A 20,000-nucleotide genomic window follows, 5' to 3' on the forward strand; every position below is an offset into this window, starting at 1 on the left:
CAGCTGAGCTATTTAAACACTGACACAGAATTCACTGACTCACACTCAGGCCTAAAGGGCAGCAAATGAGTCATAGAAAAACACCCTATGGCTATGTGACTGACACACACACACACACACACACACACACACACACACACACACACACACACACACACACACACACACACACACACACACACAATCTGCACTGAAGGCCTTACTGTGGAGGTGCCTTTATGGATCCACCCATAGCCCCCCAATCAGAGTCTGTAGGGTAACTGGGCCAGACTCTGGGGTGAGTACTGTACCTGTGCTGGGTGCTCTGTATTGTGGAGGTGACCAGAGGTGCCAGGGGCCCCTCCGGTTTTGCTGCGGCCAGAGGAGACACTGGAGGCCTTGGCCCCCGAGCCTGGAGGGTGGGCATAGGGGGAGCCCAGGGCCCCGTCCCTGGAGGAGGTGTAAGCGATGGGCGGGGGAGGGAGCGGGCGGCTGAAATTGGAGAGGATAGCCCAGACATCCTCGTCTTGCTGATGCGCCTCATCGGAAGGCCACTAGGGCGTAGGAGACGGAGTGAGCCACAGTAGTGCTTTTTTTACGGGACTGGGGGAGGGATGGTTCTAACCATGCACAAAAACGAGCAGGGCTGCATGCGAGATCATGCTCAGGAGTCAGATGAATGTGTTATGACACAGGGGACGTCAGAGGGGGCTGAATTATTAAAGCAAAACAATGTGGCAGGCTGGCTCCTCATGGGCCTCTGACAACATTATTTTCCCATTGCTGGGGTTTGTCATGAGTTAGTAGTCTCTCTGTAACTTTATTCGTGCTAGTATTCTAGTGCTCCACAGACAGTGTGCCACAGCCTGGAGGGCCAGAGGGCAGTGGAGTGGTTAACTAGGAGGGGCAGTGGGCAGGTTTACTGGAAAAAAGGAATGAATAGCTAAACTGGTTTACTGTGGGGTTTTTCATGGGGGGAAACTGCTGGACCTCTTAAACATCGGAAAGCACTGAAACAGTTGCTTGAGCAGAGCCCTAAATTGTTAACAGGAGGGGGAGGAGTGCTGGGAATGTTTACTGTAAAAGACCACCACAAAAAATGGTCGATGTTGCAACTGTTTAATAAGTAGTATTATGTTCATTTACGAAACACATGCAGGTGTTGGAACACACAAAGGATTTCAAAACTTCAAACTATTAGTTGTGGTGAGCCAGTGTTAATGTTCATCTACAATGAACATTTCTTTCATGGATTACATTACAAGTGCAAACCATCCAACAGACTGAGCAACTCAGCATTGCTTGGATGTCTATGGCATTCCTTCAGAGAACTCTTTCAAAGGATCTTGTGAGCACAGTGAGTAGTCAGGGTCAGTGCAATTAGCTCACAAGCAAATATTCACACACACACACACACACACTTTACACACATACAACATACAAACTCTCTATCTAAGCCTTTTACCTGGGGTGCTCGCCTCAATCGAGTCAACTTTTTGGTTCCTTCCTAAAAAAAGGTTGTAGTCATGGTTACTGGTATTTCAAACAGAAACATCTGCACTACAGACTGCTTATCCACCAATGAAACTCGAGACGTCGGCGATGGAAACAAATCGGCAATGTGTTTCTCCACATTAGCACGGCCACACTAGACCTTGTAACCTCATTGCCTAAAAGTGTTTGACCTGAACACCGGATCTCTGTGCACCTCTGTCTGCTTTCTCAGAGGAAAGGAATAAAGTCCTCCACCAACGCAAGGAGGAAAAGAGTAAGCATGTAAAAAGGGAGACAGCTGGACAGAGAGACAGAGAGACAGAGAAAGAATTCAGATAGAAGAGCGTGTGGAGGAGAGTGGGTCCGGGGGAAGTGACAGAGCTGTCTGAAGGTGAGGTGAACACTACCTTGTCTCCCTTATAGAGTCCAGGCAGCTGCCAGTAGTGGGGCTCCTGGCTCAGGTGCTGGAAGTGGCTGTAGGACAGGCGGGTGCCTTCTGTGGACACCTCCACGCTGAAGCCGTTGGTGGTCACCGTGCTGCCCTGCCGGTTCACCAGCGAGAAATCGTGGAAGTTTCTGGGCGTGAAGGAGGTGGACACCTAGCCAGATGAAGAGAGGGGAGGGGGGTGGGCATTTTAAGCAGACAATCTCCCAGCAATCCAGCAGGTTAGCTTCCTGGTATACGGTTATGGCTTTTAACCTCTCCCAACCCCCTTTCGTACCACATCTCTGTAGTAAGTGGAGCTGGCGCACTTCTGGACCACGCCCATGCAGAAACAGGACAGGCAGCCATCTTTGTTCAGGGGACTCAGGTGGAAGCTGTTGGGCTTGCAGCTGGAGCAGTACGGACCTTCCACGTTCATCTGAAAACACACAAGTTAACAAACATACACACGTAACCATGTGTTAATAAGAGAGTCAGCATGCATAGAGAAGGTCTTTAAATGCAGGTAAAACACTCTGCTGTCATCCTCTTGCCTTGCAGCGGCAGGCACCGTTGCCACTGCAACCTTCACTTCCTTTGTCGTCGCACTGGAAGCAGTTTCCTGTAGAGAAGATAACATTTGAAAGTCATCAGACAGGACAAAACAGCCATCATCAGCGGTTATTTCTGTAAGGAGTACCTCCTACAGCAGGGAAGCACTCGACACTTATGTTTGTTTGGGGAACACAAACACTTACCATAATTTTCTCGTGAACAGCTCCGTCCGCTTAGTGGGTTGCCTACGTACCCAGGAGCACAGCTGCAAAAGAAATGGCAAAAATCTCAACACCATGCCATGCTCTGTTTTACAAATGTACTTAACTATGAAACTCCAGTGAGTCCACTGTGTCTAACATGCAGGAGCATCCGGTGTGACAGCAGGTGTTGGGACACTGAGCTCTTGGCATATTGAGTTGGTACAGTGCTCAACGTTGTGAAGCAAAAGGAGAAACCAAATGAATGAGACCAACATACAACAACAAAGAAAAGGATTTTCCAGTTGCAGACAGTGGGAACGATTGCTAAGCAAGAGAAGAAAGCCTTGCAGACCAGCTTTTAAAAAGTGAACAGCACCAGTTTGTTTCCTCATGGTACCCCCTAACATCATTGACTCCAGTGTCCTTTAAAAGACGTCAAAACACCCCATAAAGACACAACACAGAAAGAGAGAGAGCCTTACAACAGTTCCATCTCAACCAACCAGTGGAGATGGCTATAGCTCACTCAACATGTTACACATGTTGAAACCATCGCTGCAGTCACACTGTAACATTCAACCAACACAGCAAGAGCATCTACACACCACTAGAAGAAAAGAAACTGAAGCAAAAGAAGCAAGGCAACACTGAAATGCTGCAGAACAGCTCTACCCTTCGAGGACTTTAAGCTGGAAAGCCTCAGCGCCCAAGCAGGCCCGACCCCTACTCTCAGAGCCGGTCTGGGCCAGGGGGTTCTTCAGTGGTCCTGAGACTCTTACCTGCTCACTGGAAGCTCCAGAGATGTCCAAAAAGAGCAGCCAGCAGACAAGGGGGAACTTCATAACTTTACAACTGGCTTTGGAACACTCATGTGTCTTTTATTAATTTTTATGGATATATGGTTAACTAATGCATGACAGAGGGGTCCAACGGTCATTGCCAATGGCAATACATGGCCAACACAACAGACAGTAACAAAAATAACTGGTAAATAAACATAAATGAAATATAAACCATAAATTCTATTTACAAAAAATGGACGGCCAGGAGTTCAAACAAGCTCCATTTGGGAAAAATGCCAAGTCCAACAATGCATTTAAAATATTGCACTTAGAATGGTTGAGCTCAGAACATGAAGAATTATATTATTAAAATGTATTTATTTTTATAATGTTAAATTATTAAAAATCGAATCGCTATTATTGGTGAGCTACTCAGATGATCTTGATGACTACAGATTGATCTTCAGTCAGACATGACAGTAATGATCGCTCTTTTAAAATGCACAAGATTCAATATATAAATCTATCCATATATCCAAGATTGGATGTATATACATCTTCTACAATCTTACAACTGTATATAGTTTCACTAAATCCTTATCCTTGAGGTAGTCCATGACAGTATTCAAAAAGTACTTAAAGGCGCAGTCTGTGATTCTAATCCCATACACTTTTTGTAAGATTAAGTGAATCGCTCCTCACGTCTAGCTGTCTGTTCAGTGTTTGCACTCAAAAAAATTCTGATGTTCATATACAGTTTGTAAATGGGAGACAAATATAGTGGCTCGAATCGAGCCATAGACAATCCCAGCCAATCAACACAGTGCTTCAGCAGCATGGAAGGGAGGGCTGTATTTTGATCAAATATTAACAACATTTCGCAAAACGAAACCCAATCACGGACTGCATCTTTAAAACCTGTCCTGCAGCTACATAATCAAGACTGTACAAGTAAACATGCCTGTTTCTATATATACAGCTTAACATGAACATACATGAACAGAAAACAGTAAATGGAAGCAAATATGCAAGTAAATATGTTACTACAATACATCCAGTGTATGGTACTTAACAACATGATTAGGATAAATAATTAAAATAATTTATATCTAAAATTAACTTTTTTTCTTTTAACATTTCAAAGCCTACCTAGATTTAAGCTTAACTGGTCCAGGCAGTTTGCTTTAAACTATTGGGTGTGCATGATGACTGTGACCTTCCTTTACCAGAAATCTTATGCTTTTCCAATAGAGATTAGCCCATAGTTTTTACTGTTATTGTACACATAGATTAGTGACACAAGCGTCAACAACAAAAACTCCTTCAGTCTGTTCTGAAACATCTACTAACTAGCTAAAATAGTAGCACAATGCACTTAGAATGCTAGTTAGCAAGATCAGCTCTCCAGTAAACTCATAAAATACATGTTTCACTGAACTTTAAAACACTTTTCATGGTACAAGACAGAAATGGCCCTGACAGGTTGGGCACTGAGGCCAATAAATAAGGATACATTAGCCCTTAAAATGTAGATGTTTTCATTGCATAAGGCATAATTAAATTCATTCCCAAGTCCTTTAAAATGTTATTATAAGATGTCGAGGCTCACAGCATACTATTGTTGGATGTATGCAATTCCAGTGAATATAGTTGCGGAGGGGGGTGCCATATAGTTCAGCATAGCACATAAGTCAGCAAAGTCCTGGCTGTGCAAGATACCAAGATATCCATAATGCTGAAGTTTGTCAAAACAGAACACTGCAACCTTTTTTCAGTTTTAATGTGTCAGTGAAATCACAACTTCATGTTAATGTCCAAGGCTTTATTAGGAATCAGGGAGGATTTTGATGGGGACAGCCAGCCTTCCGAGAACTATATGCAGCTCAACATTTGAAGCGTCCTTCTTGTTGCCCTTGTGATGTCCCTGAAGAATACTGAGAAGGTCCAAGGCACTGGACTGTGGCTGAGAGTGTTGCCTGTTGTTGGGACTCAATTTGACTTTTGTGTCTGACTCCTTCAGGGGATTGTGTGAGGAGGGAGATTTGGGGGTAGATTCCCTCGGGCTTGTTTTGTGTTTTGACTCACTTGGACCGTTCTGAAGTGGGCTATCTAACTGATATGACTTTTCAGCTTTGCCATTTTTATGTGAGGGTTTTCTAATGACTAACTCTGTAGGAACTCTGCCAGTCTCCAGTCCACCAGCTTTATCGTCTTCATTAGTCCTCTTAGAGTGACGGCTGCCCTCTCTCTTGTTTTGGCTCGAGGACTTGAATGCTGTTTGCTTCTTCTTCTTGGTTTGGCTGGAGCCTCTAGATGCTGGTTGCCCCTGTATCTTCTTTTGTTTAGCAGCCTGGGCACCTGATTGGGGCTCTTTTTTGCTTTGACTGGAAGACTTTACAGTTGATTTGTGACTTTTCTGCGTCTGACTCGAGGCTCTAGTTGCGGATTTGTGCTCTTTCTTCGTTCTGCTAGATGGCCTGGCTGTTAATGGGTTCTCTCGCTTAGTTTGTTTAGATGACTTGAGACCTATTTTAGGCTCCTTCTTGGTTTGACTTTGGGCCATGTCTGCTGATTTGTACCTTACCTTACTTTGGTGAGGAACTTTGGTGATTAATGGGTCTTTCTTGCTTTGGCTCGGAGGTTTGGCAGCTGACTGGTGCTGTTTCTTGTTTTGGCTAGGAGGTTTGGCATCTGACTGGTGCGGTTTCTTGCTTTGGCTAGAAGGTTTGGCATCTGACTGGTGCTGTTTCTTGCTTTGGCTTAGAGTCTTCGATACTGATTGATGACCATTTTTGGTTTGACTAGGGGACTTGACTGCTGATTGGTGCTTTCTCTTGGCTTGTTCAGTACCACTGGTTGCTGAGTGGTTCTTTTCCTCTTTCACAGGAGACTTTTTCCTATGAGATGGGGGCTCCACTTGAAACCTTGTTGCTGTTTGTAGTTCTCGACCTTGTAATTTTGTACTGGCAGCCTTGGTACCTTGTGTTCCAGTAATACGGTGGACTTTCCCTGATGCCTCCTTACGAGGAGCCCTTGGCTTTTGTCTTTGAGTTCTTGACTGAGAGCCGACAGCATTAACACTAGTTGTAGTAGTTGTCTTTTTCTTTGTGGTTTGCTGAACCTTTGAGGTTGAGGATTTTGATTGTTCTTTCTTTGAGCTGTTTGCAGTTTTACGTTCTCCTTTGACAGGAGATGGATCCGTTTCTTTGCCCCTCTTTTGAGCCTTGGTCCTTTCCTCTGGTTTAGAGGGAGTTCTGGGATTGGACCTCCTTGTAGCTGGTGTGGGTATACTTTTAGGAACAGGCACTCTGGTGACAGAGATGGGCAAGAGTACTTTACTGAAAGCTGTTGTTTTCCTGTGAGGTTTGGTGGGAGCTCTGGAGGTAGTGGTGAGTTTAGGGATGACAAGGCTTGGGGGCAGACCTCTGCTCTCGTGCGTGGAGCGGGAGATGTGCCTAGTGCGTTTGATCTTGTTGATCTCCTGTGCCAGGGCGGTGAATCCATCTATCAAAATCTCCAGTCTGTCCTCCAGCCGGTTCAAGCGACTCTCCATGGCGCTGTAGTTCCTGGTCAGAACCTCCACTTTATCTGCCACCTGACCGCTGGCTATCAGACCCTGCACCTGCTCAAGCTGAGTGCTCAGCTCCTGCTGCTGGTTGCCCATAATCTGAAGAGTTTCTTTCATGTCAAGCGTGTTCCCTTCCAGCATGAGCAATCGCAGGTTGAAGCGGTCCAAGTAGTAGCGTAGCAGGTAGTCCAGGCTTCGCTCTCGGCTCTGTCGGCTTAGAGGGAATGGTCGAGATGCACCCGTGAGACTAACGGGGAGACGGGGTCGTGGTGTGACTATGAGCCGGCGCTGCGTCGGGGACAGTAAGATGTGGCTTGAGGGCCACCTGCTTGTAGGACGTGCGGTCACCTCGTCCATGCCAGTGGAATGAGCACCACTTCCATCCAGCAGAATGGTGCTCTCATTACTGAAGAAGACTGTGTCCTCACAGTTGCCGGGCATATACCCCTCCAGGTAGAGATCTCCACAGGTTTCAGTAGACCGGCTGCTCCGTTTCAAAATGTCAAGAGCCAAAAATCAGAGAGCGGCTCATCAAAGCCTTCATACAACCTCCCCCTCCAGCCACCCAACTCCCTTTGCCACTCAAATGGAGTGTCAAAGTTGAACAAGCCAGAGATATTTTACATGTTCCTTGCCACCATGACATTTATGCCTTTCGGATCTAGTGTGTAAAAACACTACAGGCATAAACACTTGACCACAGAAGCCCCCTGATGCCACAAATCTCATGTAATAAAGCACAACCGAGCACAGGGCTGCAGAGAGGAAAGCAGTTTCTATAACTCAGAGACAAGCACTGCAGCTGAAGCAAGAAAGAGGAAGAGATTGACAGTGTAAGACAGAGCAAGCAATCAGGCCATCTCAAGGAGCTCGTCCACCGTACTACACCACCTTTTAACCACATACAGTCATATGTGCATCAAGAGACAATACACATATCCAAAAGGAGCAGACATCTTGTGGCTGCAGCCAAACCCAACAAGAGGAATAAAATATATCGGCAAACGAGAGAGCGCAACATCTCAATTTCACTCATAAGAAGATTAAAAAACAAGCAGAGACATCTGTAGATAAGTGCAAGTGAAGAAGTGGTGAGTGTGTGACACAAAACTGCCTCCATTTTACAGGCAGTTTGGTACAGATAGAGAATCAACACTCTCTGAATGAACTATGCTCAGTGAACCAGATTACTATGCTAAGCTAAAAACCTCTAGAAGAATGTACTTTGAGGATAAACTGTGTTGAGACACATGAAAACTGGAAATGTCTATAATTACAAAACTGGTAATGACACCTGCAAATAGATTTTAGAGGTAAAAACAGTTGTTTGCTACACACTTACAAGAAAGAATAGAAACAACCGCTCTATTCATTTATAGTATCCCTATCATTTTCCTTAGGGGGTAATTCAAATCCATCTGAGATCAGTCACATCCACAGTTACATAAGTTCACCTTTCTGGGTGTTCCCTGACTAGGAAAGCACCTCAGATTATCACTCAATAATTCCACTGTGTTTGTTCTTACATAGGCATAAAGGCATGTGTGTGCTGTTTTTAGTTAGTGAATGATTTTGTACAGATGACTTGCTTCATAAGCTCTAATTCCGTTCCTTTTGGAAAAGCAGTCTGCGGATTAGCTACTCTGGCCACTGGAGGTCTCCATTAAAGACGTTAGAGAACCAGAGGAAATGGACTCAAGCACTGCTTCATTAGCAGGACCATTTTGTGTTCATCAGGAAGACCAATCAGCTATGCTTCAGTAACTGTCGGTACCACACCCTCACTAAGACCTCTCTCACACTCTGGGATGGGCGGCATTAGTCTTCGCTTCTCCCATCCCACCCACACTGAAGCACACCGCTAACCCCACACCAAGCTCAACATGCTGGGAGCCCACACCTCTCCAGAGGGACACGCTGGGGTCAGGGGTCACTAGCACTGCACCCCCTCCCCCCAGTGCCACTTTCCATGTCCAGCACATGTCCAGCACAGCTAGCTCACCTCTCACAGCGGCGACCGGTGTAGCCTGGTGGACACTCACACACGGGCTGGCTGTCACCGCCCTGGTAGCAGTAGATAGGAGGCCTGCAGGGGACACACACAGAGCCATGAAATACAACCGAACAACCTTCTAATCTTTGCTTAGTACTACGTTCCTGAAATAGAGGGGGGAACTCACTGGCCAGTTAACTGGTGGCAGGGGCAGCGTTGGCATGCGCTCGGACCGCCAGTGGCAGGATTGCCGTAAAATCCGAGTTTACACTTGTCACAGCGGGGGCCCTCAGTGTTGTGTTGACATTCCTGGAGGAGGACACAAGACAAGAACCATTTCTGACAAAGGACTGCAAACTCATCAGACTCTATTTGCATAAATTGTGGTGTATGTGTGTACAGTATATACAAGTGCATGTTTGTGTTGGGGTGTGTATATGTGTGTATATGTGCATGTGTCTGCGTTTGAGTATGAGAGAGAAAGAGAGAGTGTGTGTGTGTGTGTGTGTGTGTGTGTGTGTACTGACTCACCAGGCATGCTCCAGTCTCTGGGTCGCAGCCACTGGCGTGTCCATGGCAGTCACACCTCTCACAGGTGCCAAGGTAGAGGCCTGAACTAGTGCGTGAGTATCCCTCTGCACACTCCTACACACACACACACATGCACGCGCAGACACACACACGCACAAGTAAACACACAAAACCATCACAACACAGACCCACACACAAATAACAAGAGATAGAAACAGGAGGAACTTAAAATAAAAGGGTATAGTACTGTCATTATCAGTTGAGGCAGCATGTGTGTTGTGTGTGAGTGTGTTACCTGACAGGATGGTCCTGTGTAGCCAGGAGGGCAGGCACACTCTTCCACCTCCAGTGCTCTCTCATTCCCTGTGCTATGGGGCACAGCGATGTCCATCTGGATGTCTGAGAGACTGCAGACACACACACACACACACACACACACACACACACATTTTAAAATGTTATCAGACAAATTGATTGTCAGCTCTTACAGATGTCTGAGCACTGGATTGTAAAGATGTGAGTCAGACACTGTGTCTCAGACACTGCAGTAGTAGCAGTACAGTGTGTATGTGTACCTGCTCTCCGCCATGTTGTCTGCATAGGTAGCTCTGATCATGAAGACTGTGACGTCTGCAAGAGCCATGAGGAGGTGCTCTCGAGTGCAAGGCTGTCCATCAGCTCGTCTCCAGGCAGACTGCAAACACACACATACAAAACACACACACACACACACACACACACACACAGATTGGGATCAAGTCGGACATATTACATGGCTACAGTAAAACTGTGGGACAGGGACCTAAGACTGACATCACGATGTCTAAGGTGTTGTGGACTCTGGGGCTGTAAAGGTTTGTGTGTTTATTGAGGCAGGGGAAGGGAAAGGGCTGAAGAGGAGACACCCACCTCTCTGAAGGTCACGGTCACAGAGGTGGGCACCCGGGGCAGAGGCTTGCTCTGGGAGAAGTGTTCCAGGAAGATGCCGTTGCCCTGGAGGACCACGTCTGGCTTGCCGTCAATAACCTGCGTGCGAGTGCGTGGCTCGTAGCGCACCTTATAGCTCAGCTCCCCGCCGTACGCCGTCACCTGTGAACAACACAAGCACACACATTTAGCAAACAAGGTAGACTCTCGTCACATGGCAAAACGTATATATATATATATATTGTACATACAATATAGGTATGGGAGTTGGGGAACATAAGGGTTAAGACAGTAGAGGTGTGAGTGGCGACAGTATTAGAGAGGGCGAAGCGTTGGCCTCTGACCTTGTCTCCCCTGAAGCTCTCGGGCAGGACCCAGTAGTAGATGTCGTTGGGCAGGGAGTAGAAGGTGCGGTAGACCACCTCAGCAGACCCGCGCTGGCTCAGGCCATCAGTGATGGTGCGGCTGTTGGCCGCGTTGGAGAGGGCGAAGAGCTGGCCGTTCACACCACCACGCACCTGCAGGGGAAGACGTGTCAACACACATTCCTACTCACATGCTCTTGTGTGTGTGTGTGTGTGTGTGTGTGTGTGTGTGTGTGTGTGTGTGTGTGTCTGCTTGAGTGTGTACATATGTGTGTTTGTGTATGAATTAATACACTTGTCTGCATTGTTGTGAGTGTGTGTGTATGCATGTGTGAGTGTGTGTATGTGTGTGTGTGTATGTTCACTTGTTCCTTGGACCACATGTTAAGCGCATGTTTGTTTCCGTGTGTGTTTGTTCATAAATGCGCATATTTGCGTGCATGTGTAAGTATGTTTCCGCATGGGTGTGTGTGTGTGTGTGTGTGTGTAAGCATGCGAGTGAATGTGAGTGATTAGGCAGGTGTGTTCTCACCTGGTCTCTGGTCCAGCTGGAGCTGGCGCACTGCTTGGTGACGCCCATGCAGAAGCACCGCATGCAGCCCTCGGGGTTGACGCCGCTCAGGTGGAAGGCGCCGACCTTACACTCATCGCACAGCGCCCCCGCCACGTTAGCCTGGGGGAGAGCAGCCAAAGGAGCACTTACTCTTCACATACAGGTCATGTGGACACACCAACATTAGTCAGGGAATGTCTGCTGATTAGATATGTCCGCTGATATTATGTATGTTGTGTGTGCTCTCCACCTTGCATTGACACGGCCTGCTGTTGGTGGAGCTGACGGTTCCCCTGTTGTCACATTTGGAGTTGGCTGTAGTAGGGAAGAACAAAAATGTGAGCGAACAGTCCAGAAAGCAAACATGTTAATGCCCATCAGAATCACCTGACATGCGTAAACAAATATGGAAGAAATCAAGCATGTAGTGAATGTGCTACACAAAGAGGGAATCAATAGAGGGAACTCACAGTTAAAAACACATTTCCCATTGGGCTGCAGAGGGTTCCCCACGTACCCAGGAGCACATCTGTAAACATGTCAACAGCACATTAGCATTAAAAAAAAACCTTCCATGAGATGTTCAATATATTAAGATAATGATGATGTTGACGAAGATGTCACTTCCTCACCGCTCACAGCGCCGGCCAGTGTAGCCAGTCCGGCAGGCATCACAAGTGGCCTGAGAGTCATGGTCCATGAAACAAGTATCTGAAAACCTGCAAACACACACACACATACAATAACTATTTAATGAGCATTACCACACAGCTAATTGCTTCAGGAAAAAAACAGTCTGACATAACAACCTTAATAAGAGACAATAAGAGACAAGAGATAAGTGTGGCACTGACTGGAAACCTAATTAATCACTGAGCTTGAGCTAAAGGTCAACAAATTGGGTAAAGATGAGGTCAATATCTCCGAGACTGTGTGAGTGTGTACGTGTGTGAGTGTATAATGCCATGGACAGTGATGTCTCACCTTCGTGAGGTCTCAGTGTAGGGGCAGGGGCAGGGCTTGCAGTCATCTGGGCGTCCACGTGTGGGGTCCCCAAAGTACCCTGGTCGACATTTATCACACTGAGGACCCTCTGTATTATGTTCACAGCTCTGTTGGGAAGCATGGTGTCAGTACCCACACGCTCAGTAGTACACCAGTCAGTGTGTGTGTGTGTGTGTGTGTGTGTGTGTGTGTGTGTGTGTGTGTGTGTGTGTGTGTGTGATATGCATGTGTGTGAAATGAATGCTGAAGTCAGCTGTGAGTGAATGTGAGGTGTGTGAGTGTGTGTGTGTGTTTGTGTGTGCGTGTGTGTGTGTGTGTGTGTATGTGTCTGTGTATGTGTGTGTGCAAAGAGCAATGTCTCACCAGGCAGTGCCCGCTGATGGGATCACAGGCACTGGCGTGGCCGTTGCAGTTACAGCCGGCACACGTGCCCAGGTACTGACCACCAGAGACCCGCTCGAAACCAGAGGCACAGCTCTCACAGGACAGGCCGGAGTAACCCGGTGGACACCTGAGAGAGAGAGAGGAGAGGAGATTACATTATATGTTAATTGTTTATTGAACATGAGGAATATAGGGAATACTGATTTTGTATAATAACAAGCATATGTAATTGTGTGTGAGGGTGTGTACATGTGTGTGTGTGTGTGTGTGTGTGTGTGTGTGTGTGTGTGTGATCACGTGTGTTTTTTCCTCACCTGCACTCCTCCACTTCTTTAGCATGCCCATCCAGGCTGAACTCCACAATGGTGGTATCCATGATGATGTCACTCAGGGCCACGCTGACCATGTGGTTGTCGTAGGTGGTGCGAATATTCATGCTCTCCAGGTTGGCCAGCGTCATCATCAGGTCCTCACGGCTCACCGAGCGACCGGACGAGTGCTGCCAGTTTTCCTGCAAAGACAAGCACACTATCAGACACCACACACACACACACACACACACACACACACACACACACACACACACACACGTTCTTCTCCTAACTCCCACCTCAATCATATACTATAGCTCAACTCTCACTGCTCCCTGCCCACATGTCCCTCCACAACGCAAATAAATGCACTACACACACATAAGACAATTCAGCTGACCCTCAATAGACACACCTCACACAGACACTACCCAAACCTGTGCACATACATTAATCAACACCACAGACACGCACATTATCGTGCACATTATCAGTACATCACGTCCATACAGGGCCTTTCTGTGTGGAGTTTGCATGTTCTCCCCGTGTTCACAAGGGGTTTCCTCCACTAAGAACCCCAACAGTAAAAACATGCAAAATAACAGAACTCATGTCCATCCCTGACCAAAGATGGACAGTTCACTTCACTTGGTCCCCGGGCGCTGCAAAGCTGCCCACTGCTCCTGGGGGGTCCTTGAGGAAGGACGGTCCAGGATGGGAAAAAGCAGAAAATAAATTCACCGCGACCTCAGGCCTACCTGCGTGTGTGTGTGTGTGTGTGTCCTGTGTCGCCTCCATATATGCACGTGTGTGTTCCAGTGTGTCGTGTGTGCCATTAAAAACCTGACAAAGGTCTTAATTAAAAAAAAAAAAAAATTACACTGTGCAACTACATTCTAAAGATACAAACATTGTCCCCTGCCTACGTATCCATCCACAACACAAATAAATGCACTATACACACACATAAGACAATTCAGCTGACTCACAATGAACACACCTAAAACACACTTCACACAGTCTTCACAATTATACATGACACTGTGCAACTACATCCTACAGATTTAATGAATTACTCTCAGGCCAGCGCCTCAGGAGGTCTCACCTCCTTGAAAAGGATCTCTTTGTCATTGGTGCGCTGTGCAGGGATGGGGCCGGCCTTCTTGTAGAGGAGCCTCTGGCCGTTCCCCACCAGCATCACGTCCGGTTTGTCAATGGGCTGGGACAGGCCGCGGGCCAGAGTGTAGCGGATCTTATAGTGCAAGGTGCCACCATAGGAGTCCACCTGGAACACACACACAATCTAGCTCATACCTCATCTCAAATACAGTGGCATCTGAATGTATTAGTCATCTGTCCACATTATCTTTAGTTGGTGTGAGTGGCAGTGTGTGATATATTATATAATTATATAAAAAGTTATGTGTTCAGAGAAATCTGTTTATATATATATATAGACACACACACACACATATATAGATTTCTCTGAATACATAACTCTACTCTGCTCTACTATGAAAAGGCCTGTGTCCAATCTAAGGCCATATAACTCCTGGACCCTTTCAGCGGGTCTACATTTGTGAGAGGCACCTTGTTGCCGAGGAACTGTCGTGGCAGAATCCAGTAGGACTCCTGGCTGAGGAAGCGGCGCGACAGGTCCACCAGCTGGAACTCCAGCACGTCCGGGTTGACCAGCATCTGAGTGGAGGTGAGCGGGGGAGTGCTGGGATTAGACGGGAACGTCACATTCACTCCTGCCAGGGACAACGGGAGAGAGAGAGAGAGAGAGAGAGAGAGAGAGAGATGAAAGGGAAGGAGGGATATGTAAGGTAGGTGTGTGGATAGAGACACTGTGTTCTAAGGTATCATACAGTGTGTTTACTGTTCATACATGTAAGCACATCTGCATCTACTCATTGGAAAAGCACCAAACTTTGGAGTACACTGTAAAAAGTAAACACTTCAAATAGTACTGTAAGGATCAAGTCCTGTTGAATGATTGGAGTATGTTGGCCTACTGATCTACCGAATGGTTTTGAGGATACTTTAAAGTGCAGTGTATTGAAATTTGTATGATACTCTCAGGCCAGTAAGGACAGAGATGCCCAATACCTTTGTAGTCATCCTCGTCGGTGAATCTGAGAGACATCTTGTTGCGGTAGCGTCCCGTGGCCAGGCAGGTCTTGGTGATGCCGAAACAGAAACAGGGCATGCAGCGGCCCGCTACAGTAAACTGTCCGTCAGGGCAGTTACCTGGCAACAAGTACAGAATGCTTTACAAAACTAGAGGACAGGGGAAGGGGGGATGAGACAATGTTTTGGATCAGACCTGTGGACGTGGGGGTCCTCTAATGCTACGGTACCCATCCCTCCCTCCTTCTTTCTCTCACACACCACATAAAGGGACAGGTACCTGGTTTTTGAATGAGAGTGAGGACGCCATCAGGAATGGCGAATACCAGGCCTTTGGCATTGATGGCCTCACAGGTGTATGCGCCCTGGTCTCCCTCCTTCACATCCCGGATGGTCAGAGTGCCACGCCCATTCTCACTGGTCATAGAGATTCTAAACACAAACACACACACACACACAGACAGAGCTTGGATTGTCTCCTCACTACTGTGGGGGCATAGCTGCACATAGCTGGCTGAAATTGTTGATCAAGTGTCCACTGATCGTGAAAAAATGTGTGTGGGATACTAACTATGGGCTGACATTGTGGGTGAAAAGGGAATGTTGAGTATCTGATCAGCACAGTGTGCAAGTGTGTGTGTGTATGTGTGCCTGTTGATGTGGGTATCTTTACATAGGAATGTGCATGTGTTCGTGTATGGACAAATGCGCTTGTGTGTACCTAGAGTAAACACACTGAGTGACCTGGGCTGTTAAATGAACTTCACCATGGAGTATTTCAGTCCAAACACACAGGTCATTAACACTACAAATACACATGCAGCACAAGTCCCAGTCCCCCCCCCGCCTCGTGTCTGCTGTGTGTGTGGGCTTAGTCCCACGGGTGGAGCAATAAATTCAGCTGTTGCCACTGGATGGGCTCCCTAGCAACGGGGGAGGACAGTGTGAAAAGTCTCCATCTGCCAGCAGAGAACCATCCTTGAACTGACTGACTGAGTCAGATGCCAGGGGGAGTTTTGATAAGAGAAAAACAAGTGGAAATCCTGCAGAGAGGATGGTACTATAACATGACCTCTCCCTCCCTCATGACTGATATTTAACCTAGTTCATCCCTTACCAGCTGAGAGATCCCTTACCAGCTGACCTCTACCGCTATCATAAAGACAGGGGCAAGGTATCTTGGCAACACAGAGTAAATATTACTCACAAATACATCTGACATCAGCACCTGAAGACCATAAAAGACAAGCCGAATCAACTATGAGATTCAGAGGATACTTCTCTGCAGCAGACTCTGCCTGTGAGAGACCAGTGCTCACTACCTCCATGAAGTCCTGAGTTCAAGCATAACACAGGGCCAGTGCCCATCATCTGGTTCAGAAGGAAATGTGTTGTCTGCACAACCTAAAGCATTTATCTAGGTAGCATCCTTTCCATAAACAAACAAAGCATACTCAATCATGCTCTTAACTCTTTTGGAGGGTTCGAACACGAGCTCTTTCTAGAACATGGCCTGCACATGGCCGAAGCTGTGATCCACCGCGCAGCCTGCATCTCATTGCTCCTAGACAGCTGTGAGGGCCAAGGTCACTTCAAGCTGTCACGTCAAAAGTCTGGAGAAGATTTACACCTCCAGCTTTTCCAGCAGAATTCCTGAGAATTCGCTGGAGCAACAGGGTCTGTGCACAATACATTTTGCAGATGGCAGGTTTGTTTGGAGCGGCTAGACAAACGTCACAAAACGAAAACTGCGCCTGACCAGATTGTACGTGTGAGCCTCCGCAGCTGAGCCAGACAGGGGGCTGCAAGACAGACGACTCGTTAAGGATCACACTTGCAAGGTTGCAATGCAAACACAGTCCACCATGTCCGGGTCAAACTGGAGACAACTGCGCCATGGGGGACGATTGCCACTTCCTGGCGAGGACAGAGGACAAACGGCAACAGAGGAAGCAAAACAAGAGGAAATGCCACAGGTCACCCCCTCCGCCAGGACATCCCCCTCAGCACATCCAGCCTACTTCAGGAATCAGCAGACACAGGTCACCAAGACCAATCTGCAGTTACATGAGGATTCACTCACAAGGACGAAGGCAAAATCTGAAACAGCCAAAAACATGTGTGTGCATCATCATGGATGGTATGCATGACCTGAAAGTGTGCATGCCAGTGTCTGTGATCTCAATTAGGCAGCATGAAGCAGGAGAGAGATCACTAAAGAACATCAGGTGCAGAACCTTCTGTCTCCCACCTTCCACACCATGTTTTCATTGACATCAAAGCATGTCAGCATACTGGTTTTTAGGTGCAGCAGAACCCATTTAAACATGTTTAAGGTGCCATAGTGAGTGTGTGTATATGTGCATGTGTGTTTGTGTGTGCAATTTTGCCTGTATTCATGCGATTGTGTGTATCGATTATTTTGCAAGACATGAGTGCATATTCATATTGAGTATCAGAGAGTGTGACTGTGTGTGTGTGTGTGTGTGTGTGTGTGTGTGTGATGGTCTGGGCCCTCACCTGGAGCTGGTTGGGATATGGCCCCAGTTGAGTCTCCAGGTGATGATGGGGGTGGGAGTTCCCACCGCTGCGCAGTTGAAAGTGACAGTAGCCCCCCGCTCGGCCCTCATGGACTCTTCCGGAGGACTTGTGACGGTGGGTGGAACTAGGAGGAAAGAAATTTAACTTCAGCCTATACACAACTTACTCACACACACAAACCACATATCATGCACTAAACAGTAACCCAAGCACATACACTGCTACAGCCCCACACGTGCACACACACACACGAGCAGTCTCTTACCACAGCCATACTCATCGGAGCGGTCAGGGCAGTCAGGCTCCTCGTCACACTGGTAGCTGGCTGGGATGCAGGTCCTGTCACTCAGACACACAAACTGCTCTGGAGCACAGGTATCCCCGGGCCCCTTAGTGGCTGTAGGTACACACACACACACACACACACACACACACACACACACACACACACACACACACACACATACACAAAGACAACAACATACACACAGTGTTTGTTTTGTTTGAGGAAACTGTCCTATTACCACACTGACAAAACCATGATCACCTTCTACTGTGCTTTTATTGCGTCGATTTGTATCTTTTTGTAGCTTCAATGTTCCAAAAACCTATTCTTTTTCTCTGTATTCCCCTCTTTCTGAAACACTCTGGTAGAGCTCGTGTGTCTTTCACTTCCCCCTCCCGATGAGCCCAGTGTGCTCTGGTTGTTCCAGCAGCCTTGTACAGATGATATAGAAGCAACATTTATTTATTAATGAATTTATTTTTCTTTAGTTTTTAGTGGTTTAGGAAGGATTGGAACCCTGAACACTTTCATGTGTGTCAATTGTCTGTGCTGTTTGTAAAATGTGTGACAAGATGGATGCTGACTCGTCTACTACTAAATCTACCTACGGGTACAAATAAAGTAACCTGAACCTGAACACAAATACACACACAAAAAAGAGCTGGGAGAAAAACTATGAGAAAGAGATAGAGTGAGAGAGGCATAGAAAGTAATAGAGAGAGAGACAGAGGGAGGAGAAAAAAAGAGACAGACAGAGAGTGACTCACGGCAGTTTATCTCATCAGAGTTGTCCTGGCAGTCATTGTCTCCATCACAGCGCCAGAGCTTGAGGGCACAGCGCCCGTTAGCACACTTAAACTCGTTAGGCTCGCATGGAGAGGGTGTGCCTGCTCACACACACACACACACACACACACGCGCATGCATATGCACACACAAAAACACACACAAAACACACACATGTCTATTAGCAAATCTAATAAACACATTAGCAATGGCGATTAGGATAAACCTGATGTGTGATGGCCGATAATTATTGTGTTTTTATCCTTTATATGCACGTGAGAGATGTGTGCACGAGAGTGTGTGTCTTGTGTCATGCCTCTCCCCTCCTCTCGTACCACATCTGAGCTCATCGCTGCCGTCGCTGCAGTCTCTCTCTCCGTCACACAGGTACTCTCTGGAGATGCACTCCCCACTCTGGCAGGTGGCCTGATCTGATCTACAGGGGGGGCGCTCCGGACCTGGCCCAGGCGCAGGACCCACGGGTTGGACAGGGGGGATGGGCCGGATGGGAGGACGCGGAGGGACAGTAGGTTCTGAAAACACACACATACACACAGAGAAGTAAACACACATAGAAATAAACACATTTATACGATAGAAATATCTGCGCGGTCTGGGACTGTGCACAGTGTAGAGTGAATGGAAGAAAACTCAAGTACTTGTCTAAACCTAATAGCTAAGTTAGTTTTCCAACAAATTTATAACACCAGATCCAAACTATTCCAAACACATCCTTGATTAATGTGACTGTTGTAACACCACTTAGGCAGACATGGTTCATATGTTTTGGACTTTGGTTGCCAGGCTACAAGAAAACTCCTTTTGCCTTTGCTTCCCTTTTAGCCCGTAGGAGAATACTGTTTATATAGTATAGTATACTGTTAACATAGTATAGTATAAGTGTCCTGAACTACCTAAAACATCACTTTGGCTTAGCAATCTGATGCTATGTCACGCTTTTGGACAGGTCATGTTAACCTTTCTTTTTCAATAAAAATACTTACAAACAAAAAACACACACAGCCAGTCAATACTCAACAAGTCAGGCGATCATGTAACATGCAAGCTCTCAGAGCAAGCTTTCAATTCAATCACAACTCAAAACACACACACAAACCAATAAGCAAGCACAGTTAAACAAAAAAACACACTTAATAAATCTTAGAAAAACACAATTAAA

At 46.8% G+C, this 20,000-nt stretch overlaps 1 protein-coding gene across 10 annotated transcripts in view; it reads right to left on the reverse strand.

The window, feature by feature from the left end:
- The window catches only part of hspg2 (heparan sulfate proteoglycan 2), an 87,854-nt gene that overhangs the window by 34,160 nt on the left and 33,694 nt on the right, over positions 1–20,000 (reverse strand). For all 10 annotated transcript variants that reach the window (XM_031566067.2, XM_031566070.2, XM_031566069.2 and 7 more), the window contains 26 exons: positions 19,156–19,353; positions 18,802–18,921; positions 18,014–18,145; positions 17,728–17,872; positions 15,488–15,639; positions 15,187–15,327; positions 14,665–14,828; positions 14,180–14,359; positions 13,078–13,274; positions 12,743–12,890; positions 12,359–12,486; positions 12,007–12,093; positions 11,845–11,903; positions 11,625–11,689; positions 11,354–11,494; positions 10,801–10,974; positions 10,439–10,618; positions 10,105–10,223; positions 9,825–9,936; positions 9,530–9,643; positions 9,186–9,307; positions 9,008–9,091; positions 2,656–2,717; positions 2,452–2,519; positions 2,196–2,336; positions 1,881–2,072 (listed from right to left, as the gene is read on the reverse strand). In XM_031566067.2, the coding sequence (XP_031421927.1) occupies positions 1,881–2,072; positions 2,196–2,336; positions 2,452–2,519; positions 2,656–2,717; positions 9,008–9,091; positions 9,186–9,307; positions 9,530–9,643; positions 9,825–9,936; positions 10,105–10,223; positions 10,439–10,618; positions 10,801–10,974; positions 11,354–11,494; positions 11,625–11,689; positions 11,845–11,903; positions 12,007–12,093; positions 12,359–12,486; positions 12,743–12,890; positions 13,078–13,274; positions 14,180–14,359; positions 14,665–14,828; positions 15,187–15,327; positions 15,488–15,639; positions 17,728–17,872; positions 18,014–18,145; positions 18,802–18,921; positions 19,156–19,353 (3,425 nt within the window). The remainder of the gene's footprint in view (positions 1–1,880; positions 2,073–2,195; positions 2,337–2,451; positions 2,520–2,655; positions 2,718–9,007; positions 9,092–9,185; positions 9,308–9,529; positions 9,644–9,824; positions 9,937–10,104; positions 10,224–10,438; positions 10,619–10,800; positions 10,975–11,353; positions 11,495–11,624; positions 11,690–11,844; positions 11,904–12,006; positions 12,094–12,358; positions 12,487–12,742; positions 12,891–13,077; positions 13,275–14,179; positions 14,360–14,664; positions 14,829–15,186; positions 15,328–15,487; positions 15,640–17,727; positions 17,873–18,013; positions 18,146–18,801; positions 18,922–19,155; positions 19,354–20,000) is intronic.

The sequence above is a fragment of the Clupea harengus genome, chromosome 4 (genome assembly GCF_900700415.2).
Source record: "Clupea harengus chromosome 4, Ch_v2.0.2, whole genome shotgun sequence".
NCBI classification, from domain to species: domain Eukaryota; kingdom Metazoa; phylum Chordata; class Actinopteri; order Clupeiformes; family Clupeidae; genus Clupea; species Clupea harengus.